Below are 23597 nucleotides of genomic sequence, written 5' to 3' on the forward strand. Positions count from 1 at the left end.
TTTAGTGTGTGGTTTATTTTGTAGTTCATAGCATTCTACCAAGTCCCTTTGCAAGTTGTAGCCTGCACCATCATTCATGTTAACGTAGCATCTGTGTATATCATAACACTGGCATTGACACTACTAGTAATACACGGTAGCCCATTAAAATTGTCCAGTAATATATAGCATGCTACATTTTTTTTTTAATTTTGTGGTAGAAAAAACTGTGAAATAAAAAAAAAGACAAAAGGGGGCGATCTTGGCCAACCTGTGCAAACACGTCACTGTATCAGGAGAGTTTGGAACCTGGGAACCCACAGGCGATAATGGATTGGGTGATGCTACGCAAACGCTGTTACACGCTACTCCGCACCGTGCAGTCTGTTGTCTAGAGTGAGTTTTAGGTCTCCCATGTTTAAAAGCAAGCGCCTGATGTGTAGCAACCAGAGAGGGGAGATGCGCCTTTACTAAATGAAAATGCAAATCTGATCGTACATTATAAATTTAAAACCTCACGTTAAATGCAACTATAGGAAATGTTTGTACTGTAAACTATTACTTTATTTAACACTTTATAATACAAAGAACACACAGCAGACACACACACACACACACATATATATATAGTATTGTTTCTTTACGCATAATCAGTTTATCTTACAGCCCTATTCATTCACCGCAGGGTACATTCACATACAGTGTGCAGTATTAGAAGTAGCAATACCGGTTGAATCATTTCTCATCAACATTCCTTGTGGCGTGCTTTTTTCAGTGCCACCCATTTTAATTGAGGCAGACGTTATTATCACATAGGATTTTTACTGGCGATTCCCCAGTAGCTGCACAAAACACATTCATAACATAACGACTCATTTCACTTTCTCTAAACTTAAAAGTCAATAAAACATTAGTATTTCTCTCTCTTCAGCCCGGACAGTGTTAAAACTACTGGCAGATTTGTAACCACCCTGTTGAATTAAAAGTAGGAAAAGCGTGATGCGGTACTGTTTTATAAACGATCAGAGAGGCAAGTAAACTACCCTTGCACCAGTACAACAAGCTCCGGACAGCATCAGCTTCTGGCCCCTAGTTACGCAGTACCTATTGGGGCTGGTGTTTGACTCGAGAGCGCAGCTGCGGGCCTGACTCAGCTCAGCGGCCATGTTGTTGGGCTTGTGAAATAAACACCGGAGCTCCGTTATTTGCAGGTTATGAAATTTATGTTTGTTGTACGTTAACGCTAAGAAGGCACTGCAAATATCTGGTCAGGAGCTGCAGAATGACACGTTGTTTTGCTTGTTAAACATGGCTGTCAGGTAAGATTGCATCTGTAAAAAGCGGTTTTATACAATGGTGTCATGACAACTGCTCGGCTGGGTTTGTGTTGACAACCGAACAGCTGAGTTACATGTCCGTTACATGAGGGCATCGGGTTGATTTTTTTTTTTTTTTTAAATAGTAATTTATGTTACAAACTTGATACGAGATTTTTATTTTAAGTAGCGACTTACTTAAAAATGTTACGTTAAAATTGTAACATTAAAAAACATTAAAAACAAAAGAACAAAAAAACATTTAGCTCGGCTCCTTTGGGTCTTGCTTGTGTTATGTTGGCTGTTTTGGAAGAAAGTGATCTACATGTTGTTTTATTTGTAATAGTTTTTGTTTTGCTTTTGAATTGCCCGAAATGTCCTAAGGTACACGACTACAGGCGGTAGATTATTGTATTATTTATTTGTACGGGTTTGTACAACATGTGTGATCTGCACTGCCTGTTTGATAATTGTAGCAAATCTTTTCTCAAATATCTGTTTGCTATTGCCATTTTAGTCGCATACATTTTATGTTGAATTTGAAAGTGGAAACTACCATAGATTTAAGATTATATCCAGGCCGATTTCCCTTAGTATTAACTTGCTGTGAACTACACTACGTTTTGCTTGGACTAATGGCATGGTTTGAGTAGTTGTTTGTATACAGTGCGAATGCTCTTTGATCACACCCCACAGACTGAACTTTCCATGGTCATGCCCAGTGATATTCCTCAGTATAAACTGCTCTCAGACACCCTGGCCTTTCTTTGGAAGCCTTGTTTAAACATTCACTGTTCTTGTTGTAAACAGGGACACTCTATTCAATTGAAAATGCAACATGTAGTTATCAGCCTGACAAATCAGTAGACTTAGGTGTATGTAGTCATTTAGTGTTTGAGATTGCAAGCATTTAGTCATTTACAGTTATGGACAAAGGTCAGTCAAGACCCCCCTGCACTGGTTCCTGGAGCTGCCTAAACAGAGATCAGGGGGCAGGGCTAGCAGCTCAGTTCCCCTTGCACACACATCTCCTGGGAACTGCCCCTGGTCGCTGGTGCACTTAACCCTGAACTAAACAATGTTGGGAGCTCACACTTGACACAGGGGTGTTGAGAAATGGAATCGAGTCAAGTCCTTGTCATTTGCACCTCTTGCTAAATGACTGAGCAGGTCATAGATTCCTGTTAAACATCTTTTTTTTTTTTTTTTTTTTTCTCTCTGCATTAAAATAAGAAGAAACCTCCCAGAAGGGAGCAGGCTTGTGGCAGGCAGTTCAGTAATGAGTTTCTGCTTCCAGGAATGCTACGCTGCCCTGAGGAGGTGGACGAGGAGGAGGAGGAGGAGGAGGTTCGCACTGCTGGTTTCATAGGGTTGTCGCTAAGCTGACGGGCCTGCTTGGCTGTCCATATTGTGTTGTGTGTGTTTGGTTTCATCTCAAGTCTCCCCACTAGCATGGATCAGGACTACGAGAGAAGGCTGCTTCGGCAGATCGACTTCCACAATGTAGGAGACAACATCCCGTCTTCAGTAAGTGTACACACTGATACCTTGCTCATTAGACTATTCCCTTTTATGTGAGACCAGTAACACCAGACTGAGCACATTACAGTAAGCGTGGGTTCCTATGCTGTCTTGTATCTTTATATATTTCTTGTTTGTTGTTCCTAGATATCTTCTAGCCCAGCTCTATTACATAGTTAATTCGATTTAAATGTCACCAGATGGCCACATTGTAATTTAATATTGCAATTGCTTCAATTGGATTTACTGGACACATGCCCTCCGGTGGCCAAATGAATGATGCTTTCTTGTTTTTAAACTGGGAAAATGAATTTGCAGGATTTCATAGTCACTCGTCCAGCCTTTGTTTTCTCTAAGCATTGGTACTGTCTTATAAAAGAAGCCTGATGCCAGACTCACTGCCAGACCTCACGTCTGCCCTTCCTTATTTATCAATAATCAAATACAAAAAGTTAATTTGTGCAATTTAACGTTTAGATGTGTTTGTTTCATGAATGCCATTCTATTCACAATTCCAGGCCCTGTTCATCTTTAATTGACTTGTACTGTATTTGCCGATTTTCCTTCAGACTGGATCTCTTGCTCTGTGCCGGTGTTTCTCTGTGATGTGTAAACGCTGCTTTTATTTCTAGTCTGCATCTGTGAACTCTCTAGCCAGTCTGCACAAAACAGGAGATCGCTTCATACCAGCTAGGGCCGGGTCCAACTGGAGCATCAACTTTCACACCATAAACGTGAGTCACTGAGCCCTATGTGGACTCGAGCCGTGTAGCAGCGTCAGGGAAGACTGTGAAGCACTCTGTTATGCACATATCTGAGCTTGTGGTGTGTAAGACTTTACTGTGCCTCGGAGAACAAGATTATGCACAGTAATATTTCAGTGTTATTCAGAATAAATATTCTGCTTGAGTAAACTGCATATTAGGAATAATGTGAGCTGCATTTAGAGTACATTGAAACATGCCATCCTGCAATAAAGGTCACACTTTCACAGTCCCAATTCCAGTTACGTCAATGTTATTAGACTTTCAATATTAGCCAGCTTCTGTTAAGACCACATTATTAAGGTCCCCTGACTGGCCTCAATAGACAGGTTTCACTGTATCTGCTGTATTCCCAATAATAAAGGAATCCTTGTTCTGCACATCTACACTTCCAAGCTCGGAGCATGTTTTCACATATCCAGAACAGTACTGCCATGTAAACACATTGAATAAGAGCGTAGCATTCCCACCTGCCCACAGGGAGAGAGATAGTGGTGGCTGGGCACTATGCAGGTTTGTTGATGAGGGCCTGCTCTTACCTCTCTCTGTAGGAGAACGGAAAATCTCCAAACCAGAACAGAAAGTCAAAGGAAGCCAATTCAGACAGCGGAAAAGGTATTGCTGGTTTCATTTTCCATCCTTCCCTCTGAATGCCTTGTTCCATTTGAATGCCTTCTGCCTTAATTAAGGCCTGGCTTTTCATTCCGAGTTGTCACTGTTCTGGGGAAAGGCTGTCACTGACTGTCAACAGTGTGAACAAGATCAGTTGTTGTCATTGTCCTGCCCTTTTCTCAAGAGGCTAATCTCTGATCTCATTGTGTTTGTGTGCCGGCCTACTGTATCTTAATAGTGTGGCAGATAAAGCTTGCAATGCCCCAGCCACTAACTGCATTAGATCCATTACAATACACCTTCATTCTAAAATGCATTTCAGGCATGATGGAGCAAGCTGGAATCATGGGTCTGTGATCTAAAGTCAGTGCTCAAACTTGCATCTATAACTAGATCCAAGAAAGGATTAAAACCATCACTGTATGATTGTTCTTTTTTCCTTTTAACAACTGCACCCACAAACTGCACCCGCTGTGTAAAGAATCTGGTCTCAAAGGGTACATTGTACTAGAAAGTTAATTCTGTTTCATAACTGGGGTCTATGTCAAAGATCTAAATAGAAGTACTTTATTCCCACTGGGTTCTTCCCTGAGGGCAGATGTATTGACCCTCATTATAAGTATGACTAAATGCAATAGGAAAGTCTATGAAAAAGCAGGTTTATGAAGCAGGACACCCCCCCCCCCCCAGCCCTGTGGTTCTTGGCATCTAGTCCAGGGCTGAGCTCCTGGATGAGCCTGAGATCCTCCCAGTAGTACTCAAAGAAATGAAAGAAGTAATTTACAAACCGCTAACCAAGATCATGCAGCAGTCTCTTGACACAGGGGTGGTACCGACAGACTGGAAAATTGCAAACGTAATACCGATCCACAAAAAGGGAAACAAAACTGAACCAGGTAACTACAGACCAGTAAGCCTGACTTCTATTATATGCAAACTTATGGAAACTATAATAAGAGCCAAAATGGAAAATTACCTATATGGTAACAGGGTACTGGGAGACAGTCAACATGGTTTTATGAAAGGGAGATCGTGCCTAACTAACTTGCTTGATTTTTTTGAGGATGCAACATCGATAATGGATAATTGCAAAGCATATGACATGGTTTATTTAGATTTCCAGAAAGCTTTTGACAAAGTCCCGCACAAAAGATTAATTCTCAAACTGAACGCAGTTGGGATTCAAGGAAACACGTGTACATGGATTAGGGAGTGGTTAACATGTAGAAAACAGAAAGTACTGATTAGAGGAAAAACCTCAGAATGGAGTGTGGTAACCAGCGGTGTACCACAGGGATCAGTATTAGGTCCTCTGCTATTCCTAATCTACATTAATGATTTAGATTCTGGTATAGTAAGCAAACTTGTTAAATTTGCAGACGACACAAAAGTAGGAGGAGTGGCAAACACTGTTGCAGCAGCAAAGGTCATTCAAAATGATCTAGACAAGATTCAGAACTGGGCAGACACATGGCAAATGACATTTAATAGAGAAAAGTGTAAGGTACTGCACGCAGGAAATAAAAATGTACATTATAAATATCATATGGGAGATATTGAAATTGGAGAAGGAATCTATGAAAAAGACCTAGGAGTTTTTGTTGACTCAGAAATGTCTTCATCTAGGCAATGTGGGGAAGCTATAAAAAAGGCTAACAAGATACTCGGATACATTGTGAAAAGTGTTGAATTTAAATCAAGGGAAGTAATGTTAAAACTGTACAATGCACTTGTAAGACCTCATCTTGAATATTGTGTGCAGTTCTGGTCACCTCGCTATAAAAAAGATATTGCTGCTCTAGAAAGAGTGCAAAGAAGAGCGACCAGAATTATTCCGGGCTTAAAAGGCATGTCATATGCAGACAGGCTAAAAGAATTGAATCTGTTCAGTCTTGAACAAAGAAGACTACGTGGCGACCTAATTCAAGCATTCAAAATTCTAAAAGGTATTGACAGTGTCGACCCAAGGGACTTTTTCAGCCTGAAAAAAGAAACAAGGACCAGGGGTCACAAATGGAGTTTAGAAAAAGGGGCATTCAGAACAGAAAATAGGAGACACTTTTTTACACAGAGAATTGTGAGGGTCTGGAATCAACTCCCCAGTAATGTTGTTGAAGCTGACACCCTGGGATCCTTCAAGAAGCTGCTTGATGAGATTTTGGGATCAATAAGCTACTAACAACCAAACGAGCAAGATGGGCCGAATGGCCTCCTCTCGTTTGTAAACTTTCTTATGTTCTTATGTTCCTCTCCTCTGACCTCCTGTCTCCTGCAGCAGACAGTGTTGCCTACGCTGCGCTGCTGAAGAATGAGCTGCTGGGAGCCGGCATTGAGAAGGTGACTGACCCCCAGACTGAGGACCGCCGCTTCCAGATGCCCATGCAGGAGCGCAGCAACCTGTTCAGGGTGAGAGCTGCGCAGAACACAGCCATACACATACATGTACACACGCACACGCAAACACAGTGCAATAACAAGACAGTCATTCAGAACTACTCAACACTCAACTACTTTTAGAAATATTAAAAAGAAGCTTCATAGATTCAATGACAAACATTTCCACTAGAAGTATTTTACAATGTCTTAAGACATTGAACCTGTTAAGTTTAGTATTTATAAATAATAAGAGAGTACTGTGTGCCGGGAATAAGCTGCAGCAATAAGAATACATAACCTTATTTTTCCTTTATTGTAGAAGTACATACAGTCTGTCTACCTTGCTCTCATGCTTTTTTTGGCTAAATTTGACTTTTGAGGATCTTCTGGAACTGAACTGTAATGCATGCTGCAGATGTTCAGGGCTAGTGCTGCCTTGCTCACGCAGTTTGTTTGCACACTCGTTGTATTTTATCAAGATAGTGCCACTTGTGTGCTTTACAGAGGATACAGATTTATAATTGTCTTTTTTCTCTCCCTTCAGTATGCTTTGAACTGCAAGAAAGCACCAGCTGACGACGGCAATGAGATCTCTCCCTACTCGCTGTCCCCCCTCAGCAATAAAAGGTGAGTTTCGGGGGTGGGCACTGTTAAAACCATGAAGAACAGGATTTAACTGAATCCTGTAGTTAAAGTCTAGAAAAATGCAATAAAGCCGAATAAATGCAATGGTTAAGACTGGGTAAGCATTGTAAAGCCCAGAGAGGTTTGTCTGTTTTCAGTCACAAGCTGCTGCGCTCTCCGCGGAAGCCCACCAGGAAGATCTCAAAGATCCCCTTCAAAGTGCTGGACGCCCCGGAGCTGCAGGATGATTTCTACCTCAATCTGGTGGACTGGTCCTCCTCCAATGTGCTGAGTGTGGGGCTGGGGGCCTGCGTCTACTTGTGGAGCGCCTGCACCAGCCAGGTGAGCTAGAACTGTCAAGAACTGTCCTGGCTTGTTGAGTTTTATATCCTAAAATCTGAATGAAGCAGGCTGGTGTTTGCTCGGGGGTTTGCAGTGTTGTTGGCGTGACCGCGTCTCTCCTCTTGTTTCCAAGGTGACGCGGCTGTGTGACCTGTCGGTGGACGGGGACTCTGTGACATCGGTGTGCTGGAACGAGAGGGTGAGGGAGTGAGGGAGTGAGGGAGGCTTCACACTGAGGCTGCTGAGAGTAGTGGGGAAGCACAGTTCCAGTTTGTGTTGGAGTTCTGGTGACTGCTGGACCCAGGCCTGGTTGTTCACTTGATTCGTTACCGCTCTGCAGGGGAGCCTGGTGGCTGTGGGAACGCACAAGGGCTACGTGCAGATCTGGGACACTTCGGCCGGGAAGAAGCTGACCTGCCTGGAAGGGCATTCGGCCAGAGTGGGTGAGTGAAGGCAGCTCTGGACCTCCGATAGACATATAGGTGCACAGCAGGGTTATACTCTGTATTTACCATGATTTGCCATGCTTTTTAATATGCTTTACCATACACCTCCTGGGTATTACAGCATTTAACAATGCTTTATTACACTTTGATATGCTTTTAATCCTTTCATGCATGGCAAACTCAAATGGGGACTAGCCTTTATATGGGGACATATGGAAGACAAATGCATGATAACCTCCTATGAGGTTCACACATCCACCAGGTTCCCCTATAAAGCATAAAAAATGAAAACATTTTCAATGAAAAATATATTTGTGTTCAAAATTCCTTTTTTTTTTGTTATTTTCAATGTTTCAGCCATGAAAAGGTTAATATGGTCAACTTAAGGGAACTAAATAAATTCAAGGACTGGAGGTCTTTTTCAATGTCTAGTCAAACACTTGCCATTGAATGTTTGAAGTTTGTTTTAGTATTTGGCACTGTTCATGATGATGATGACGATGGCGTGCTGCTGCTGATGCTGTGTGTTGGTCTGTTTCAGGAGCGCTGGCTTGGAATGCAGAGCAGCTGTCGTCAGGCAGTCGGGACAGACTCATCCTGCAGAGGGACATCCGCACCCCACCCCTGCAGGCAGAGCGCAGGCTGCAGGGGCACCGGCAGGAGGTCTGCGGACTCAAGTGGTCTCCAGACCACCAGCACCTGGCCTCGGGGGGCAACGACAACAAGGTGTCTGTCTGTGTGGCAATCTCCTCCATTTTATCACAGTGCTTCTTTATCAGCGCTGTTCTCTCCAGTGCTGCTGTATGAGATCAAACTACTCTTTTATTTATAAGCCTTGTACAGTATAGCAAAAAAAAACAACAACGTGTAACATTTTCTGAGAAAGGCAACATAGTTTCCGTGCTACTCATTATAAGACAGCTTTCTGTGAATGCTTTGTATATTCATACGCAGTGGAAGTGGTTGTGGATGTTAACAAATAAATAGTGAACCCTGATATTGATACAGCCGTCTGAAATGTGTATATCTGATGGAAATTATATTTCATTAAAATTAGCTATATTGTACAATCTGTACAAGCTGATTTTCACTCACTCAAGGTCAGAGCGGCCAGTAACCCTGAACCCTGCTGGCTGACCCTGTGTTCCTGTGTCCCTGCTTCTCTGTCCCCCTGGCAGCTGTTTGTGTGGAATAACTCCAGCCTGAGCCCGGTGCAGCAGTACACTGAGCACCTGGCTGCGGTGAAGGCCATCGCCTGGTCCCCCCACCAGCATGGGCTGCTGGCCTCCGGGGGGGGCACTGCTGACCGCTGCATCCGCTTCTGGAACACGCTGACCTGCCAGCCCTTGCAGTGTGTCGACACGGGGTCCCAGGTGTGCAACCTGGCCTGGTCCAAGCACGCCAACGAGCTGGTGAGCAAGCCATCCATCCATCCCTCCATCCAGCATGCAAGCAAGCATTGCAAACATTCAAAAGCTATTCCCAGCCTCAGACAGTCTGAGATCAGCAACTGGATATTTTAGATTCCATAGTATCTGTGGCCCCCTGCTGCACTGGTGTACTCCACAGCCAGTCTCTCACTGCTTCTCCCTCCTGCTCCACAGGTCAGCACTCACGGCTATTCACAGAATCAGATCCTGGTCTGGAAGTACCCCTCACTCACACAAGTTGCCAAACTCACAGGACATTCCTACAGAGTCCTCTATCTGGTAAGAAAACATTCCTCTAGCCTTTATATCACCAGGCGAAACCTGAACTCGCAGCGGCCCGCTTATTGGAGCTTTCCAGGAGCAGCTAACGAAAGCGATTTGTGTCCCCTAGGCTATCTCTCCCGACGGGGAGGCGATTGTGACCGGCGCCGGGGACGAGACCCTGCGGTTCTGGAACGTTTTCAGCAAAACCCGATCCACCAAGGTAAGAAGCCTTCCCCTCCCTCTGCATGGACACATGGCTTGGCAGAGACTGATTGGAACTTGAAATCAGGAAGGCTGGACCTGTCCACTTAGACTTGAGGCTGAGGCTTGCCCTGCTCTCCAGGAGCTGCAGCGTCTACATAACTGAGCATTGCCTCTTCCTGGAAACCTTTAGTTGGGTCTCATATTTAAAATCATTGTTGGATCTGATGGGATAAGAAAGAGCAGCTTCCTTAACAGGTCTCTACTGTAGCCACCTGATACACACAGCAGCAAAGGCTGTGAGAGATGCAACTGTTTTAGTAGACAAGTATGTCTTCAAGAAGGCATTCTTCATACTATATGTATGGAATAGTGACAGCTAATGACCTTATTGGCCAACATAGCTATGTAGAAAACAAGCAGACGTTACAGCAGTTTAATACTCGGTTCAATTCACTTTTATATGCCGATGTATTTCCATGTTTATTTTAGGAATCCAAATCCGTCCTCAATCTCTTCACAAGGATTCGATAGGGAGGGAGAGCGGGCTCTGTCGGACTGCAGCAGTGCACGCTGGGAAGCAGAGAAAGCCTTGTTCCGACAGCATTGGGCAGAGAAAGGTCCTCTCGCCCCTCCAAGTGAGCAGTCATTGGACTTTGCAGTGCCAGTCTGGAGCTGACCAGTGAAGCCATGGCCAGTTCCCTACTCATTACTGGTTTGCCAGTGAAATATTCTATTAATTTTTTGGGAGGGGGGATTTTTCTTATTATTTGAACCCAGTTGGGTTCTAGCTAGACACTTTTTAAAGTCATGACATTTTTCAAAAGGCACTAAAAAAATTATTTTATTGTATGGACAGTTATAACAAAGGTGGCCTTTTACTTTGACTTCCATGGACCTGTCTCCAGGGTGTTGTCCCTGACAGTGTGTGTGCAATAGCAGACTTCTTCCTCTTGTATCTTTCCATACCCTGGCAGCTGGAAAATGAATATCCCTGAAACTGGAGGAGTGTAATGGAATGAAACAGAACTACAGTACATCTATCTGTGAGCACTTTGAGGACTGGGTTTTTTTTTTTTTAAGCTCATTTTTATTAAATCAAGTTTGCAGTTCATGAAACACAGTTTTAGAAAGAGCTTATCATTTTTCAAAGCACCATTTCACATAGGAGAATGTTTATTACTCTTCAAACCAGTTCTTACAGTGACAGCGCCCAGTAAAACCAGAGCTTTTCTGTAATGAAACCACCCTGTATCACTTTGCTGTATAATCGGTTGACAGAAAACAGTGCAAAAAAAAACAGTAGACCAACCATTCAGTTTGTGCAAAGGTTGCGTCTTTCTCTACCAACGAAAAAAGAAACTCTGAAAACTAACTAATCCTACTTTACCCTAGTAGTAATAACAAACCAGTGTTGAGATAATACTCAGCCTGGCATCACCGTCCATTTTTCATCAGACTCATGCTAAATTCATCCTAAAGCTACACAGTTTCAGGGAAATTCAGTCCTCCTGGATCTACAAGCTGTAATGCGTATGCATTGTCTACATATGGAGAAGTCTACAGTAAGCATATCATCCGGTAAATATCTCTAGTGTGACTATATGGGCCAGAACTAAACTAGGATGTGATTGTTTTTGGAGCTTCACAAAAGGCATCTTTCTGCTACCAATACACCCTGACTACAAAATAAAGTCAGATGTATTAGCAGAAGAATTTGTTTTTACATAAAAAATAATAATTACATGAAAGAGAAAAAAGGGCCATTTAAAACAAGTTACCATGACTATAAAAGCTTCTTTTATAAAAAAAAAAAAACAGAACTGCTTGCATATTTATTTTCTGGTTTGTGGAAATGCAGCTGCTAGAATATCCAACAATGCAGCGCGGTTCACAATGTAACTGGCACATAACTCCAGTCAGGGCCCCCTCGGCGTGCGGTCAGGGCTAGCAGAGAGGCGACGCGTACTGCTTGGGGTAGGGGGGCTTTACCAATGTAGTGCAGAACGGGGGATGAAATAGAGCACTGTCTTCATGCACAATAAATACACTTGATTAAAACATATTGAGTAGTTATTTAAGTGAATTTGTTCCTGTTACAAGGTTGTAGAAGTTCAGCCACACTTCAACATGTTAACTGGCACTTTTTTATGTTGGTGTTTCTTCAGTATAAAAAAAACTTTACTTTATGGTGACAAGCAATTTTGTCTTCAGGTACAAACACTTGCCTGTGTGTTTTTGTGAGGCTGGTAAATTGTAATGATTCAGCAGATCTGTATTAGGAAAAATCTCCAAAAATATGATGACTCAAAAGATCAAACACACCACACACACTGCCTGGTGACGCTATATATATATATATATATATATATATATATATATATATATATATATATATATATATATATATATATATAACTAGTAGTACAGGTACAAAAAATTTGTACATAACCCACATACCCCCAAATTACAACAGAGCTCAGCCCAGCAGGTCAGGGCTTATAGCCTGAAAGAGGAGAGCCATCTTCAGGGAGCATGTGGGCACTAGCCCCTTACTACAATTGTCTGGCCAGAAGCCCTCAAGAAACAGCTGGATTCCAGTTGTGCTTCTGCAAACGATTTCATATTCAAGACGATAGTGGTTTGCAAAGGACAACGCTTGTGAAACGTCCTTCATCCACTGTAAAAACCAAATAAGAGAAAGCCCCACCCCCCGTTATGCCTGCCGCTAAACATTGCATACAAAACACTTGCTGAAAGCTGGTCTTGTTGTATGTTGCAATTGTAGGGTTAAGAAGAAACAGTTGGTTTGTCTGCATTCTAGTGGTTAATCTTTACGAAGCAGAGCAATGCAGGACAGTTTGCCAAAGTGCAGAATTATAATATTTAGCATCGTTATTGTTATCGTAGTCATTGTCGTTTTCTCAATTTACATTTTTTTTTCTTTCCACCTTTCAGCAGCAGTTCATATTGGCTCTCATCCACAAGGAAGTATAGTAGTGCACAGTCTACGTATTGTTGTTCATAAAGGTGAAAAAACAAACAGACCCCAAAGAATTCACAACTGTCATCACACAGCTTTAAATAATACACACAGTTTTAAAATCACATACACAGAATAACCAATATGTTAGTGACACTTAAGTCAGCACGCCTACACTTCTTGATGTCTTTAATAACCATCACTTCCTACAGCTGCAAGTTCAACTTTTAAAAAAATCTAAATAAATGATACAGCTAAGAATGCAACCTCCATCCTACCCTTCCCTCCCTCAGCAACCCACCCACCTCAGTCCCTTTCCTTTCTCTTACACAAGTCCAACAGCAGTGCAGCTCCAGAGGTTGTTCTTAGAAAACAGTCTTTATTTGTGATGCATCTCAGGAAGAAAATTTGAAGTACTTGTTCTGGGTTCAGAAAGCATGCGTTAGGAAACAGTCTGAATTTTCCAGCGCAGGACTTGCTCCTCTATGCGGTGTGGAGAGAGAGACAAGATTCCTTTACAACAAATACAGATATAGATTTATATATATATATATATATATATATATATATATATATATATATATATATAATATATTGAAGAGGGAGCAGGGAAGCATTCTTGTTCTTCAGAAGAAGTGTCTTCAGTTTACATCACAGCAGCACTGTGCTGGGATACCAGGGGAGCAAGCAAGAAGACGACTGAATCTGTCTGAATTCTTGTACATGTTGAGTACATATGTCTCTTACGGAGAAGTTTAACTGACCCACGCAGGTCCGTTATGCGCTGGGCAGTGCGGTTCACAGCCTGGTCAGTAGTCAGCCACATACTCTGTCCCATGCAGACCACGGCACAGCAGCGTGAACTCCTTCACCATCTCCTTGACTCGCCGCTTGTTCACACGCTCCCTGAAACACACAGCCCAGACAATGCACTCTGCAAGAAGAAGACTGAACCGAGAAACGTAGCATGGAGAAATCTTGAATTATGAATTAGAAAATGGTGATAATAAATGAAAATAATTCAAGCAAGTCTTCAAGGGGAATGTAGGGAGGGAGGGGTTGAAGGAGAGGGAGAGAGTATGCGAGGATCTGCTGGGTGATGGTGTCTCCTGGATGACACTGTGCAAGGGGAATGGATAGAGGGAGGCGTTGATGGAGAGGGAGAGAGTACCTGAGGATCTGCTGAAGGTGTCTCCTGGATGACAATGTCAGGGGAATGGAGAGGGAGTGGAGGGAGTACCTGAGGACCTGCTGGGTGAAGGTGTCTCTTGGATGACACTGTGCCAGGGCAATGGAGAGACTGAGTGGAGGGAGTACCTGAGGATCTGCTGGGTGAAGGTGTCTCCTGGGTGACTGGGCAAGGGGAATGGAGAGGAGTGGAGGGAGTACCTGAGGATTTGCTGGGTGAAGGTGTCTCCTGGGTGACTGGGCAAGGGGAATGGAGAGGAGTGGAGGGAGTACCTGAGGATTTGCTGGGTGAAGGTGTCTCCTGGGTGACTAGGCAAGGGGAATGGAGAGGAGTGGAGGGAGTACCTGAGGATTTGCTGGGTAAAGGTGTTTTTCTGCTCCTGGGTGACGCGTGAGGAGGGGAAGCCAGGCTGCTGCAGCACCTCCTTGAGCCACAGTGACAGGTAGCTGAAGCAGTGTTTGTTCAGAGAAAACAGAATCTCTGCAAACTGGTCCACCAGGGTCCGGGAAGACTGGCCTCCGATCCCCTGCCAGGACAAGATACTGGGGTCAAGTGCTGCTGTGTGTGTGTCCTCTCTTTTTTTTATTTTAATTTTTTTAATCAAAATTGTAATTACACTTGTCAAACAAAATAAGGTTGTCATACATGCAAATAAAAAAATAAAAAGTAATTAATCAAGGAGAAGCACAGTGGTCGGCTGGGTCTGTCTTCTCATCTGCTCTCCTCTTACCTCCAGCACAGCCTGCAGCAGCAGCTTGCCATCTTCATACACCACCTGCCCGATGGGAGGGACGTCTCCACAGCGAGACAGCAGCTCCGTCTGAAACAAGACAGCGAGGGGCAGGGCTCAGGTACACAGAGCTGGCATCGCACTGCACACAGTTCAAGACAGGGCACAGTTACACAGAGCTGGCATCGCACTGCACACAGTTCAAGACAGGGCACAGTTACACAGAGCTGGCATCGCACTGCACACAGTTCAAGACAGGGCACAGTTACACAGAGCTGGCATCGCACTGCACACAGTTCAAGACAGGGCACAGTTACACAGAGCTGGCATCGCACTGCACACAGTTCAAGACAGGGCACAGTTACACAGAGCTGGCATCGCACTGCAAACAGTTCAAGACAGGGCACAGTTACACAGAGCTGGCATCGCACTGCAAACAGTTCAAGACAGGGCACAGTTACACAGAGCTGGCATCGCACTGCACACAGTTCAAGACAGGGCACAGTTACACAGAGCTGGCATCGCACTGCACACAGTTCAAGACAGGGCACAGTTACACAGAGCTGGCATCGCACTGCAAACAGTTCAAGATGGCACAGTTACACAGAGCTGGCATTGCACTGCACACAGTTCAAGATGGCACAGTTACACAAAGCTGGCATCGCACTGCACACAGTTCAAGACAGGGCACAGTCACACAGAGCTGACAACCTTCAGTTCAGACAGCATTTGTAAACCTCACAACTCTCGACCATACTGGACTATATGGCACCCACTTGTTCCAGTACTTGCACCAGCTTGTACTCACACTGAACTGCTCCCTACCTTGCCGTATTCTACTACTGCTCCTAATTATAACTATTCACTGTACCTTGTACTTGATTCTACTCTTATATATCCATATTCACGTTTTGGTAACTGCTCTTATTTGAAATTGTTGTTATCCATTTACCGTACTTACTATGTGCTCTTAGTGGACTTTACGCGTATAAGCACATATTTTTAGTATAAGTTAACTGCTCTTAGTCGAACTTGCTCTTAAATGTAATTTACTGTATCCTTTACTTTGCACTATTTTGAATTTGATCTTATTTTCTACTGACTTTACAGTACTTTATAACTGCTATTAATTGTAATGTGATATTCTGCACTGTGATATTTTGTAAGGTAATACTTTGTATTGTGATATTTTGTAATAATTAAGTCGCCCTGGATAAGGATATCTGCTAATAATAAATAAATAAATAATTGCACTGCACACAGTTTCAGACAGGGCACAGTTACACAGAGAAACACAGCACAGCTATTAAGGATAATCAAGGCTGAGTGAATGAGCCTTCAGTTGGATCAGTTAATTCTCTTCCAGGACAGACCCTTCTTCCAGCCAGATGCTTGAGAATTTAAACGGCCCTGCTAGGACCTGGTTTCTCTGGTTGATCCTGTAGGACGGCTTCAAGAAAAGCTTCTTGTTTTGAATAGTGAAGGGAACACCAGTAAAGTGACAGGGATAGTGTGTGAGCAGGAGCGTCTCCTTCAGGACAGCGCTACTTACAAAGAAGAGGCAGGTGGCCTTCACTGTGGGTGCCTCTGGGAACTTGAGGGACAGGACTCCTGTACACACACAGAAGAAAAGCTATTGAGACACGTGTGGGGCACATCACAGGAATGGGGAAATACTGACACAGCTTTACATACAGGGAAAACAACCAAAGAAATAGGACTGGTATACTCACCACAGTGAAACACAGCCTTCACATCAAGATTCTCAGACAAAAACAACTCAGGTTTCCTTTTGAGAGCCTACAAAGTAGACAAAGCATTTGAAAAGGGCAGAAAAGCCTACTGACAGCGCAGCAGGCAATCTCTGAGTCACAGGACCCAGTGGAAACCTCACACAAGCCCTCACAAACCCCTCTTACCTGCCTTTCATTTTGGTGCTTATTTATTTTGTAATTTTTTTATTTTTTATTTATGGGTTTGTTTCTTCTTTTGAAATAAAACAAACAAAACAAAATCAATATAAAATTATTAAATGTAATAACAAATTTAAAAACAACAACTGCAAAACCAAACAGTAAAATTTAAATTAATTAAAAGGCATGATGTTTTTTTTTTTGTTTGTTTGTTTTTTTGATCAAATATGTAACAAAATCATTACATGTAAAAGACAACCGATGTTTCAGAAAAATATTTCGAATGGAGTGGGAAAAGTTATGAATTTTCAAAGATTTTTTTCAAAAAATGTTGGAAATAAAGAAAATAGGAAAAAAAAACCCAGAAAAAAACAAATCTATTTTAAAGAATTTGAAGTTATAATCATTTGAAAACACTAGAGGGCGCTGTTACAGGGAGACAGGGAGTACTCTGGATCCAAACCCATTCACCACTACCAGAACCCACTCTGGACCAAAGAAATAAGAACATACTGCAAGAACACAAGAACGTTTACAAACGAGAGGAGGCCATTCGGACCATCCTCTTCCTAGTAGCTGACTGATCTCAGAAATTTGCCGTCTGGTCCTAAAGGAACCAAGTGATTCAGCCTAGAAAATATCAAGGCAGAGTTTGATTAAATTCAGGTCAGCTGTTCCCAAGATGTAACCTCTAACAGGTCACAATTTACATTTACAGCAGATCAAGACAGTCTAATGCTTTGTCTTATCATCCAACTCATAAAATGTCATTAAAAAAATCTCCATGAGGAGCACTGACCTTCTAGCGCTAGTCCTAGATTTGCTCACACTGAACTGAATCTTTCTCCTGCTCACCCGTACAGGCCAGCAGAGCACGGGGCATTTTTCTTCTCCCGGAACTCTTGGTCGTTTACATAAAATAATTTCATTTTGCCCAGACCCACACGCATGCTACACTAATTCAGGGCTTTCAATATTTCACATCTTGCGTGTAATTCTTTTGGAGTTTATTGTTTGTTAACTCGTCTCTCATGTAACATATTTCATTTGAGCATAATAATGTGTAAATAATAGCATCTGAGTATTTGACTCAAAAGGGATGAATTTGTTGCCTCACTTGTTAACTGATGTCTCTTGAAAGCAGTGCATTTATTTATTTGTTCTTTGCTATCTATCTATATATCTATATCATATATAATAGATATAGCTATATATATATATATATATATATATATATATATATAGATATATATATAATATATCTATATAATATATATATATATATATTGCACAAGCTTTTTTCGACTTTTGGCCAACTTTTAATTGTCTTCTATGTAAGATAAAAGCACCCCAGTGACCTCTCTCTCAGTACTGCTAGTACACCAAACAGTACCCACTATCCTTTAAACATGCAGTCTGGGATCCCTATCAGCCCTGTGTCTTTGCTTGCTTTGTTTCCACGCACCCCCTCAGATCCAGCAGTACTCCCGGTGCCAGCCTGGACAGACAGACAGACCTGCTATAAACACCCTGCTCAGAACAGCATGCCTGCAGCAATCAGCAAGGCTGCTGTGTGACAGGGAGCCGCAAAACAGCATCACAGCAGGGCATGCCATTAGTGCCCACACACAGACTGTGATCAACAGGAAAGAATACAAAATAATAAGGATCTAAACCGAATTTAAAACAAAGAGAAAGAGAAAGAGGAGAGGAAACTGAAAGTGAATGAAATAAGAAACTAAAAACACACCTGCGCCTGGAGTTGCATAAATGAATCAACAATATCAGGATGATCCCTGGGCCCTAAAATATAATAAAGATGTAACTTAAGAAATAATAAGAAGAATAATAAGAATATACAAAGAGCAACTCAATTGTTTTCTAGTCATGTGGAAAAAATCATTGAAATAATTAACAAGTGAAAGGAGGGGGAAAAGGACATGTGAAGCTCAAACATGTGAAGCTCAAAGCAGTTAAAAAAAACAAAAAAAAACAAAACAACATACAGAAACATGAAACTGTTCAAAACCTAAAATAAAAGAACGGAACTGCAAAAAAGAAGGGGTGTGCGGGAGGGTGCGGAACCCAGGAGAAGGGCCAGGAACGGCAGACACATTGCTCTGATGATGAAGCACAATGCACTGGCCTCACTGCCTGCACTATCTAGAACACGCCTCTGGGGGGCGCTGGAGAGGACGCTTTCCAAACAACCTTGTCTTTATTTTATTTTTTTACCCATGTTATTAGCAACTTCAGAGGTCTGAAATATCACACTGATCTTAACTAATGTAATCTCCTCCTTGTTTAGAACCGCTAGGCATATCATTGAGTGTTTCAGTCAGAGTAAAACTTTAACATAATGGCCACAGATTCACAATGAATTCTGGCTGAATACCACATGATAACACCTGAATATTGTATGCAATTCCTGTGCGTTCTGAAGCCATTCATTTTGAATTCAGCCCTGTTACAATGACGTTGATTGCATGTATAAGGCATGCATTCATACCCTCTTACTCGCTCACCAGGGGGCTCTGAGACATGTTCATTCATGCATGCCTTATAGATGCGAGTACACAAATACTAGTAGAGAAATGTGGTATTTCAGAACCTGTATCTAGCAGCTCTTTAAATACTTCACCATACACTAGTGTGTAGAACTGGAATTCCTGTACAGAAAGATAAGCATAAGTAACCCTCCGCCAGCATTAGAAAAACACGATCCAGCACAGGACTCTCTATTGACTGAATTCCTAACATGTCAACAATGATCTACTAATACCAGAGCGGTCTGTTCATAACAAATGAGGGTTTGGTGTTTCGTGTGGAACATCATTGATGTTTCCTCCTTATAGTCTGGTTGTTAAACTATCCAGTTTGGAACCTCACTGAACACTCTCGGCTCTGTTCAGTTTGGAACCTCACTGAACACTCTGGGCTCTGTTCACAGTTTGGAACCTCAATGAACACTCTGGGTTCTATTCAGTTTGGAACCTCACTGAACACTCTGGGCTCTATTCAGTTTGGAACCTCACTGAACACTCTGGGCTCTGTTCACAGTTTGGAACCTCACTGAACACTCTGGGCTCTATTCACAGTTTGGAACCTCACTGAACACTCTGGGATCTGTTCAGTTTGGAACCTCACTGAACACTCTGGGCTCTGTTCAGTTTGGAACCTCACTGAACACTCTGGGCTCTATTCACAGTTTGGAACCTCACTGAACACTCTGGGATCTGTTCACAGTTTGGAACCTCACTGAACACTCTGGGATCTGTTCACAGTTTGGAACCTCACTGAACACTCTGGGATCTGTTCACAGTTTGGAACCTCACTGAACACTCTGGGCTCTATTCACAGTTTGGAACCTCACTGAACACTCTGGGCTCTGTTCAGTTTGGAACCTCACTGAACACTCTGGGATCTGTTCAGTTTGGAACCTCACTGAACACTCTGGGATCTGTTCAGTTTGGAACCTCACTGAACACTCTGGGATCTGTTCACAGTTTGGAACCTCACTGAACACTCTGGGCTCTGTTCAGTTTGGAACCTCACTGAACACTCTGGGCTCTATTCACACAGCTTTCATTCCTGAGTTATTTAACAGGTTTGATTCTTTGCTGGTCTCTATGGTGTGAGGAATGAAACCGGCTTGGCTGCTCAGTGAGATCCAGCCACACCTCCCCTGGTTTCCTCCCACCCTTGCCACGTGCGATCCCTCCGGCACCAAGCTTCAAAGGCTCTGCCCCAGCACTGCACTGCCCTTCTCCACTGACAGCACAGCGTAGTGGCCTCTTTCCTTTAAATGATCCCCCAGGATGCTGTAGAGCAATGCTGGCCTAAAGGTACAGCAGATCTTTCCTTGTTTGTTTATTTGATTATTTATTATTTGGCTGTTTTTTTAAATTTTTTATACAGGATGTTTGTGTACCAATATTATTAAAACAGTACTACATTAACAGATATTATGATGATGCCAAACCTACACCAGAATCTATCCCCCCCCACCCCCACTGCTGGAAAACACATCCCAGTATGACAAGGCTGCCTATGATCCCTCTCTCCCTCTCTGCTCCCACTGTCTCAAGCCACTCATTCTATTCACTCTCTGCCTCTAACCCCTCCCCTTGACCCCAACCTCCTCACTGTCTGTCTGTCTCACTGCCTCTCACACCCCTGTGTGTCTGTCTGTCTCACTGCCTCTCACACCCCTGTGTGTCTGTCTGTCTCACTGTCTCTCACACCCAGTGTGTCTGTCTGTCTCGCTGCCTCTCACACCCCTGTGTGTCTGTCTGTCTCACTGCCTCTCACACCCCTGTGTGTCTGTCTCACTGCCTCTCACACCCCTGTGTGTCTGTCTGTCTCGCTGCCTCTCACACCCCTGTGTGTCTGTCTGTCTCGCTGCCTCTCACACCCCTGTGTGTCTGTCTGTCTCGCTGCCTCTCACACCCCTGTGTGTCTGTCTGTCTCACTGCCTCTCACACCCCTGTGTGTCTGTCTGTATCGCTGCTTGTGACCCCCCACTTCAGCGGCACTGAGCCTCCAGGGACATACCTTGTTGGAAAATGGAGAGCGTTACCGTAGTAACCAGCTGGAAGAGCGCTTTGATTGGTGGGAAGTGTTCAGTCTCACTGGCAAAGATATGGACCATCTGAAAACAGAACAAAGAGCGACTAAGATCTAGCGTCGAAAACCCAAAACGAACACAGCAGAGCACTGCAAACGGACTGGCCTCCCACCTGTACTGCAGACAGGAACCGGGGGCCAGCTGCAGAAAGTGCGAGAGCGAGGGAGTGTCTGGGTTACCTGTCCAGTGCGAGGGAGCGTCTGGGTTACCTGTCCAGTGCGAGGGAGCGTCTGGGTTACCTGTCCAGTGCGAGGGAGCGTCTGGGTTACCTGTCCAGTGCGAGGGAGCGTCTGGGTTACCTGTCCTGTGCGAGGGAGCGTCTGGGCTACCTGTCCAGTGCGAGGGAGCGTCTGGGTTACCTGTCCAGTGCGAGGGAGCGTCTGGGCTGCCTGTCCAGTGCGAGGGAGCGTCTGGGCTACCTGTCCAGTGCGAGGGAGCGTCTGGGCTGCCTGTCCAGTGCGAGGGAGCGTCTGGGCTACCTGTCCAGTGCGAGGGAGCGTCTGGGCTACCTGTCCAGTGCGAGGGAGCGTCTGGGTTACCTGTCCTGTGCGAGGGAGCGTCTGGGTTACCTGTCCAGTGAGAGGGAGCGTCTGGGCTGCCTGTCCAGTGAGAGGGAGTGTCTGGGTTGCCTGTCCAGTGCGAGGGAGCGTCTGGGTTGCCTGTCCAGTGCGAGGGAGTGTCTGGGCTACCTGTCCAGTGCGAGGGAGCGTCTGGGTTACCTGTCCAGTGCGAGGGAGCGTCTGGGTTACCTGTCCAGTGCGAGGGAGCGTCTGGGCTACCTGTCCAGTGCGAGGGAGTGTCTGGGCTACCTATCAAGTGCGAGGGAGTGTCTGGGCTGCCTGTCCAGTGAGAGGGAGTGTCTGGGTTACCTGTCCAGTGAGAGGGAGTGTCTGGGTTACCTGTCCAGTGCGAGGGAGTGTCTGGGTTACCTGGCGAGTGAGGTCCAGTGCGGAGGCCTGAGGGATGGTGCTGTACATCTGCCCGAGCATCTGCGACAGCTGAGAGACCATGGGGGTGAAATCATGGAGAAGCGTCTTCACAGACTTCTCAAAGATCGCACACACCGCCTGCAGCACCGCAAACACACACACACACACATTTATTATTCATTAAGGCATTACCTGGCAGACCTGGGCTGAATTACAATTACAATTACAGTAGAATGGTTTAAAGCAGTTTAAAATTTGATTCTAGTTTCTCTCTCGGCAGGAATGATTCATTTCTTGACAACCAACTACATGACTGTCAACATTATTTTAATATTTATAGACAGCGTTTGTAACCAGCCTGCACAGGAGCTCTGTGAGAGGAGCAGTACTGAACCAGCCTGCACAGGAGCTCCACGAGAGGAGCAGTACTGAACCAGCCTGCACAGGAGCTCCACGAGAGGAGCAGTACTGAACCAGCCTGCACAGGAGCTCCACGAGAGGAGCAGTACTGAACCAGCCTGCACAGGAGCTCCGTGAGAGGAGCAGTACTGAACCAGCCTGCACAGGAGCTCCGTGAGAGGAGCAGTACTGAACCAGCCTGCACAGGAGCTCCGTGAGAGGAGCAGTACTGAACCAGCCTGCACAGGAGCTCCGTGAGAGGAACAGTACTGAACCAGCCTGCACAGGAGCTCTGTGAGAGGAGCAGTACTGAACCAGCCTGCACAGGAGCTCCACGAGAGGAGCAGTACTGAACCAGCCTGCACAGGAGCTCCACGAGAGGAGCAGTACTGAACCAGCCTGCACAGGAGCTCTGTGAGAGGAGCAGTACTGAACCAGCCTGCACAGGAGCTCCACGAGAGGAGCAGTACTGAACCAGCCTGCACAGGAGCTCCGTGAGAGGAGCAGTACTGAACCAGCCTGCACAGGAGCTCCGTGAGAGGAGCAGTACTGAACCAGCCTGCACAGGAGCTCCACGAGAGGAGCAGTACTGAACCAGCCTGCACAGGAGCTCCGTGAGAGGAACAGTACTGAACCAGCCTGCAACAGCCTGCACAGGAGCTCCACGAGAGTCTATTCCCAATTTCCAGTTAAAACGTAAAGAAAAAATCACTTAAGAATCATCTCTCATTTACTTAATTTGATAATAATCCAAACACTACATGATTTAATAGAAGACAACAGGCTTCTTCAAAACTTTACCATAAATAATCACACATTAAGATGCTCTTGCAAAATCACATAATCATTATGGACAAAAGAAGTCAGGCACGACTGACTTGGCCCAGCTACATGACGAACATATCCCTTTTCAGTGTGCAGCTGCAGAGATGAATTTCCAATCTTTCTGATT

The 23597-nt window shown here is 44.2% G+C and overlaps 2 protein-coding genes across 5 annotated transcripts in view; one reads left to right on the plus strand and one right to left on the minus strand.

Annotated features, from left to right (window-relative positions):
- Window positions 1–1083: 1083 nt before the first annotated feature.
- LOC121326747 (fizzy-related protein homolog) lies at window positions 1084–11938 on the plus strand. Of its 3 annotated transcripts, none has more exons than XM_041270195.1 (14): window positions 1084–1298; window positions 2747–2822; window positions 3449–3550; window positions 4132–4195; window positions 6471–6598; window positions 7113–7195; window positions 7351–7534; window positions 7668–7733; window positions 7875–7977; window positions 8522–8706; window positions 9159–9392; window positions 9585–9689; window positions 9802–9894; window positions 10368–11938. In XM_041270195.1, exons 1-14 carry the CDS (start codon window positions 1288–1290, stop codon window positions 10407–10409), a joined length of 1476 nt encoding a protein of 491 aa, XP_041126129.1. In that variant the 5' UTR covers window positions 1084–1287; the 3' UTR covers window positions 10410–11938. The 3 variants fall into 3 exon arrangements, with proteins under 3 accessions (XP_041126129.1, XP_041126128.1, XP_041126130.1); XM_041270194.1 differs by having other exon boundaries at window positions 1089–1298; window positions 6468–6598; XM_041270196.1 differs by having other exon boundaries at window positions 1090–1298; window positions 2593–2822; window positions 6468–6598.
- A 1533-nt stretch (window positions 11939–13471) lies between these two features.
- The window catches only part of LOC121326860 (importin-13-like), a 42126-nt gene continuing 32000 nt past the window's right edge, over window positions 13472–23597 (minus strand). For both annotated transcript variants that reach the window (XM_041270444.1, XM_041270443.1), the window contains 8 exons: window positions 22247–22384; window positions 21245–21341; window positions 18441–18493; window positions 16511–16577; window positions 16330–16388; window positions 14778–14867; window positions 14392–14573; window positions 13472–13764 (listed from right to left, as the gene is read on the minus strand). In XM_041270444.1, the coding sequence (XP_041126378.1) occupies window positions 13668–13764; window positions 14392–14573; window positions 14778–14867; window positions 16330–16388; window positions 16511–16577; window positions 18441–18493; window positions 21245–21341; window positions 22247–22384 (783 nt within the window). In that variant the 3' untranslated portion in view covers window positions 13472–13667. The remainder of the gene's footprint in view (window positions 13765–14391; window positions 14574–14777; window positions 14868–16329; window positions 16389–16510; window positions 16578–18440; window positions 18494–21244; window positions 21342–22246; window positions 22385–23597) is intronic.

The sequence above is a fragment of the Polyodon spathula genome, chromosome 14 (genome assembly GCF_017654505.1).
Source record: "Polyodon spathula isolate WHYD16114869_AA chromosome 14, ASM1765450v1, whole genome shotgun sequence".
Classification (NCBI taxonomy): Eukaryota; Metazoa; Chordata; class Actinopteri; order Acipenseriformes; family Polyodontidae; genus Polyodon; species Polyodon spathula.

What these genes read in the sequence shown, in the direction of transcription:
- LOC121326747 (XM_041270194.1), top strand. An exon ending in AGCGCAGCAACCTGTTCAGG is followed by an intron (nt 6,599 to 7,112) that starts GTGAGAGCTGCG and finishes CTCTCCCTTCAG; the next exon opens with TATGCTTTGAACTGCAAGAA. An exon ending in CCTACAGAGTCCTCTATCTG is followed by an intron (nt 9,690 to 9,801) that starts GTAAGAAAACAT and finishes TGTGTCCCCTAG; the next exon opens with GCTATCTCTCCCGACGGGGA.